We start from the raw sequence: 7,140 nt of genomic DNA on the forward strand, positions 1-7,140 counted from the left end.
TGAAAATAAAAAATATTAGAATATATTAAAAAATTATACCTTCGTAGCTTTTTGTTATCAATTATTTTAATTTTTTCTTTTTGTTTTGTTTTATAATTTCGTCCGCTTTCAATTTTTTTTCCCAACGTAGTTATTGCTCTTGAAAAATTATTTTAAAAACAAAAACATTAATATCTTAAATGTGTAATATATATTCGATTTGTTTTTTTTATCTAGTCAGTTTAATATTTTTTTTAAAGTATTACCTAAAACTAAAAAAGTAAATACTTACATGTAGTTATTTTTCTATAAAATTAATAGTTGAAAGCTATTACATAATAATTTATTCAAAATTTTAAGAGAAAAGGACAAATAGGTCCCTGATTTTTTGTCTCGCGGATATTTTTGTCCCTAACCATTGAAAAATACTTTTAAGTCCCTGACTTTCACAAAACTTAGACGGATCAGTCCTCTGTCCAAATGCCTCCGTCAGGGACTGATCCGTTCAAATTTTATGAAGGTCAAGAACTTAAAAGTATTTTTCAATGGTTAGAGACGAAAATGTCCGCGGGACAAAAGGTCAGTGACCTATTTGTCCTTTTCTCAAATTTTAAATATATCAAATTTGGAAAAATTAATACTTACATGTAATTAATAGTTATTTTAGATAATTTGATATATTTAAAATTTTGAATAAATTATTATGTAATGGCTTTCAACTATTAATTTTATAGGAAAATAACTACATATAAGTATTTATTTTTTTAGTTTTAGGTAATACTTTAAAAAAATATTAAACTGACTAGATAAAAGAAACAAATCGAATATATATTACACATTTAAGATATTAATGTTTTTGTTTTTAAAATAATTTTTCAAGAGCAATAACTACATTGGAAAAAAATTGAAAGCGGACGAAATTATAAAACAAAACAAAAAAAAATTAAAATAATTGATAACAAAAAGCTACGAAGGTATATTTTTTTAATATATTCTAATCTTTTTATTTTCAAATAATTATAATATAATAATATAAAAAATAAATCTTAGTAACATAATAATATAAAAAATAAATCTTAGTAACATTTAAATTTATTATGGATAGATAAAACTATTTTTAAATGAATGAAAATGTGTAATTAAATTAGTATATTTCATAAATATAATATATTTAAAAAAAGTAATTTATCATCTTATATGTTTTTTTTTTCTTTTTGTGAATTATCTCTCTCTTTTATTATCATCATTTCTTTTTTAAATTAAAAGTGGCAAGAGTTTTTTTGGTTTAATTATTATAAGGCCCAAAAAACAAAAACAGTTTTTTTGCATTACATTTTCCTTTTTGCCATCAATAATTTATGGCACTTACTACACTCAACATTTCCTTTAAATGTATGATGAATAAATTCTTTGTCATATGTCATCTATTGAAAGGCTAATCAACCTTTTGGCCATGTTTAGCCATCTATTATTAAGCCACCAGAGACCTCACCACATATATATATATATATATAAAAGAAATTGTTTGCGCTGGCCTTATTTTGATAAAGCCTATTTGTATCTCAATTTTATATATATTTACCATCTTCATTCAAAAAGAGTGATAAGCGATCAATATTCCTCCATCATCAGTGGAAAACGATGCTAAACAGCTTCTTCGGATTCATTTAAATTCTTTTTCTTCCGTATTAATGTTTTATTACAAAGTTATTTATTATTATCCTAAAACTGCTACGCTATCAAAAAGAAGAGCATGATTGGGCGTAACTAACTAATATTACATTAAGAAATATGCCAGTGTCATTGTCATATGCATTGTGGCAAAGAATGTGCATGGTTGATTGTAATAAATACATGTATGTATAAATAATATATGTAAGGATAAATAATGATGTATGTACATATGTGCAATTGAGAAAAGGGAACGACTGATACGTATATATATATATATATATATCGAAATGAAAAAGTATAGGGCTAGCTAGCAACTTTTGTATTTTATGATCAACACTTAACTATTAATAGAAAAGTTATGATCTTTTATTATTGGATGTAATTTCATATCATTAAAAAATATTATTAATAACTAATTGATGATTACAAAACACAAAAGTTATTGTTACCTAACATTCTTCTATAAAAATTAAAGCATACATAGCATGTCAGAAAAGTTTAATTTATCAAGTATAGTTGCTACAAAAAATATATTTTAATTTAAAGTTAACTTTAATAAATTATATTTGAAAAAAGACTTCATATCAAATACAATTCAGGAACTTTTTTTTTTTTCCCTCAAGAAAGAAAAATTAGAGAGAAGAGAGAAACTGAAAAGGCAAGTAGCTAGTAAGAAGAAGCGTGAAAATGGATGAAGAAAGAACATACAACACCAATAATAGGTAAATAGGTAATAATAGAGTGGGTTTGTGAGATACATGGATGGATTATTATGCCTATGGCTGGCAGGTCTTGCCAGCTTCAATAAGAATAGCCTTCATGTTGTTAACAAGGTCTTGCATCTGCTCCCTGGAGTGCAATGGCGCAGGGTACACGCACACACAATCCAAGCCTCCATCTCTAATGGTATCAAAGATCCCCATGGAGGGGCCCACACCATGCACCGAAGCACACCCCATGTAGTCCTCCACCCCAACATGGCGCTGCATCTCGGTGCTGTCATCCACCACCGCGTCCTCGAACACCGACATGATGGAGGTTCTAAGAGCTGAAGATGAGGTTAGGCTGGGGTTGTCTATGGCCTTGCACATGAGGAAGTTCGTGTCAGCCATGTCTGTGAAGTGCTTCTTGTTGTTCTTGGAGGTTGCAAATGCTCCATATGTCTTCTTCGCCAGCTCCCATAGACTTTCCCCTCCTTTCATCACGTGGTTGTTGATAATGGCCGAGTTATAAAACCCTGCAACACTTTTCTCCTCAGCACCCAAACTATTAATAACTCTAGATTAATTGAATGCATTCTGTTATATACTTATAATAATATCTTCACTCCTTTAAGATATTTTTATTTTTAGCTTTCGATGTTTTTTTAATTTTTAAAACTTTAAGAAAGATTTTATCAAACAGAAAATACTTAAATGAAAATAGAAAATAAAAATATAAATACAATTAAAAATGTCAAATTTTCAATATATATATTGAATATAATAACTCTTTGATATATTACTTTTTAAAAATTTGGCAGCATTTTTATTCTTTTTCTGATACAACATTTGTTAGTAGCACTTAGCACGTGAGCATGTGACATAGGAAATTAGGAACAACATACTTTCGTGATATAAATGCTTCGAACATGGTTTTTGGTTTAATACACCAAATTGGTATTAAACGGCTAAGTGTTGTTATGTTTATCTAATCTCATGTGTATTATTTCGTACAAAATGCTATTTTGTTTTATATAAATATATGTTATTTAACTTATTTTTAATATATATTTTAAATTATTAATTACTTTTAATGTCAAATTTTGATATACACTTAATATAACTTAATATAACTGTATTTTGTATTCTATATATGTCTCTCTCTTTTTATCACTTCTAAGTTTTATTTTTATAAAAAAAAGTTTCTATTGCATACTAATTATGATTTAAAAATTAAAATCGGAAGAAAAGTGTTACAAAAAGGGGTATATATATATACACATAACTTTTCATTGTGTTAAAGTGAGAAAAAATAACATCAAAATTGTGATGATGGCTTGGTATCCAAATTGGTCCGATCCCGTCTAATTGAATGGATGGCATCAATAGGAGACAGACACTATAGCCTACTTGGGTACTTTGCATAGCCTTGAACATAAATAGAGCATTTATGTTGATGTGGCGTCAATAATGCAGCTCTGAACTTTCAAATGCTGCCAAACGGCACCTCGCTCACAATTTATGAATAGTCTATTACTATTTACTACTAAGAACGAGCAGCAGGTAATCCCTGCCAATACACAACTACCTATTTTTTGCAAGTGACACAGCAATTACCAAATAGGACGTTGGAAAATGACAAAAGCTCATCAATTAGTTCCATCTAAAATAGCCTTCAATAAATTGGTGATTGATAAGGAAATCAACCTGTCTGAAATTTTTGTGCAAATATTGGAGAACAACTCATTTATTTCGGGTTTGAAATTCTTACAACTACATACACAGATATTCTAGTAGCTATGATGTGATATATATTACTAGCCGTGGTCTCATGAATTAATTTCACAAAATAAAAAATATTTTGTTTACAAATATTCTAACGAGATTTTTTTAAGATTTAGAAATGAAAAATTATTACAACAAATATGAGATTTTGAAGTTTACAATGACATTAAATACATAAAAAAAATTTTGTTAGAACAGTAATTGGCAATTGTTTTCTTTTATATTCTTAATAAATATTTTTATTGGTAATACTAGAAAAAAAAGGACAAAATTTATCTTATTTTTTATTTTTATTAATTTTTATAGTAATTAATAAATACTAAATATAAGATAAATTTTGACTATTTTTAGTTAATTTTTTTATTATTAAATATTTTTATATTTTTATTAAGTACTCTTAGGATATATGATAGTAAAAATTTAAAGGAAATCAATTAATGCAAACAAACTTATAATAAATTGTACTATAAGTTTGAGAAATATTTTTTAAAGCTTGCTATTTGGCTCACAGTTTCACACTGTGCACAAATCCATCACAAAAGAATAAAGATACAAATATGACCGGTATTGGATGAATTCCATCAATTTGCTGAAACTGTGAATAAACAGTGTGAAATAAATTTAAGAGACACTCATAAACTGTAAAATTTTGTTTGTACAGTTTAGTATTTAATATTTGTTGAGCTGTATATATTTTTTTAATCTATACCTAATTAAAAAGGAGACTAATTAAAAGTACTCAAATTTTAGTAGTTCATTATCTGTTCTTTGTCTCTTACCTAAGCTTTGTTCATGTGTACCAATTATTTTTATAAGGAGGGGGCCAACACTTTTTAAAGTAATATTAGTTAATATTTAAATGAATATATATTTTCATACTATTAGAATTTAAGATATAAAATTTAATCTTTATTATTTAAAATTGGCCAAATATTACAAAATAAATAAATTTCATTAATTATATAATATTATTTTTTTTAATTTTATATATTTATTTAATCAATTTTAGTGCATAAAAAAAACCCATTTTATTTCATTTGTATAAACTATGCAAAACAATATCATTTTTAATCTAATAATTTATAGCAAATAGATGTTTTCATTAAAAAATAATAGTTTAGATAGTGACATGTATTATAATAAATAATTTACTTAAAATATATTAAATTAGCTAAAAAGTTATTATTTTTAGTTTTTTTACTCAAAAACTCTTTGTTTGAATAATCTCCTAATGATATACACTTTAACCTTCTTTATAAAAATATTTTTATCTAAATATAGTATCATAAACTGTTAAATAATTTAGTGAAACATATTAAATCAAATTATTCAAAGATTCACTAGTCACCTTTATTTTATTCTAACCATCCAGAACAGATCAAATAGTAGTGAATTGAGCGAGAGAGTGAAGGAGTTCCGCATAGTACAAGAAGCATTATTAAAGATGAAACTTACCAAAGTCGTGAAAAGAAAGGGGTGGATCGAGGCTGGATCGGCAGTCGGTGAAGGTTATGACCCCATATTTCCTTGAGCTGTTCTTTGAGCTATGCGCAGCCATCAACCCTGCAGCCGTCAATGCTCCGCAAAGTTTAATCCTGTTACGCTTGCAACCCTGATACAATAATCATCTTAATTAATTAAATCGGTGAAATGATTATCAGAATTTGCTAGTTAATTAATTAATCAAACTTGCTTACAGCTAAAACCCTCTTGGTGTCGTTCTGGTTTAGTTGCAGTCTCACAATTTGCGAAAACCTCTTGCCTCTCGTGTCATGAAATTTCAGATTCGTTTGCCTGATAGAGTTCACCGAGTAACTAAGCACATCGATGCCACGTGTCCAAATAGCCTTCTTCGCCATCCCACAAGGCACAAGATCCTCAATCGCCAAAGCCAACCCTCCACCCGAATCTCCATTCTTGCTCTCTTCCTCTTTCTCTTCCTCCTCCTCCGTCATCACCAGAAGAAGCTCCTTCAACAGCGACACCGCCGTCGTACGGTCACAAGCCGCCACGTGCAGCCTCATGGCTGCCACCCACGTCGTCTCACTCACCGCATACATGCTCGCCAGAAACATATCGGAGCCTCCAGTGGTATTCAAATCGCGCCATGTGTTCTGGTTCAGTTCATGCTCTAGGATCTTTTGCAACGGGGAAGAAACGGTATCGTTTCCTTCTCCTCCGATGATCTTAGAAGTGGCAGAGAGGCTGTACGATTCGATCTTGACGTAAGGAGTGGGAGAAGTGAGAAATGACAAGCCTGTTCCTGTCCCTGTCCCTCCGCCTTCTGATCCAGAGTTGGAGTAGACAAGCCTCGTCTTGAGGATAGGATGAAAATTTTGCAGTTTGTTGAGTCCTTGCTGGAGACGGTTAATATCAAAGGGCTTAGCTATGAGCAACGCCAACACCGCAATGCCGGTGCCTCCGCGAGCCGCTTTGCACCAATTACTCTCTGTTCCACCAGCAACTCGACTACCACTCTGCCCCTTCTTCATTGCTAAAATGTTAAACCCTTTAATACCTTAGTTTTTTATTCTATATTTGTGCATGGATATGTTTATTTTATGGTATGTATATATAGGAAATTAGGAGTAGGAGCGAGCTAGGTGATGGTGATGCCGTGTTGGTATTTGGTAGGTATTTCTGTGGTGGCCTGGTGGGACTATTAGAAGGCTTCTTAAATGTGATATTAAGTACGCTCTTCGGTTCTGTTGATGTATTGAGTGATAGAGAAATAACATTGGCGTCCATCTCTTAGTTAATGTGCCCATCAACCAACCACATGATGCACTTAATTAATTTCTCTCATCGGATGTTTCGGAATTTTATCATCCTAAAGTCTACAACGTGAGTCTTATTTGTTGATTTATTGTTTCTGTATATTTTCTTAGGATGTATCGGGGATCCAAATATTGTGATAGTAATAATTTTATTTTGATATACTCACTCTACATTTAGCTAAAAAATTAGATGGAATAAGTGATATATCTCAGCGTACTCTAAA

At 29.9% G+C, this 7,140-nt stretch overlaps 1 protein-coding gene across 1 annotated transcript; it reads right to left on the minus strand.

The window, feature by feature from the left end:
- Window positions 1-2,293: 2,293 nt before the first annotated feature.
- On the minus strand, window positions 2,294-6,840 carry LOC107648274 (uncharacterized). Its single transcript, XM_016352207.3, has 3 exons — window positions 5,837-6,840; window positions 5,595-5,751; window positions 2,294-2,890 (listed from the first exon to the last, which is right to left on the minus strand). The coding sequence occupies exons 1-3, from the start codon at window positions 6,629-6,631 to the stop codon at window positions 2,430-2,432; spliced, it is 1,413 nt and encodes a 470-aa protein (XP_016207693.1). The 5' UTR covers window positions 6,632-6,840; the 3' UTR covers window positions 2,294-2,429.
- Window positions 6,841-7,140: the final 300 nt, after the last annotated feature.

The sequence above is a fragment of the Arachis ipaensis genome, chromosome B6 (assembly GCF_059453495.1).
Source record: "Arachis ipaensis isolate K30076 ecotype BB chromosome B6, ASM5945349v1, whole genome shotgun sequence".
In the NCBI taxonomy this organism is placed as follows: Eukaryota; Viridiplantae; Streptophyta; class Magnoliopsida; order Fabales; family Fabaceae; genus Arachis; species Arachis ipaensis.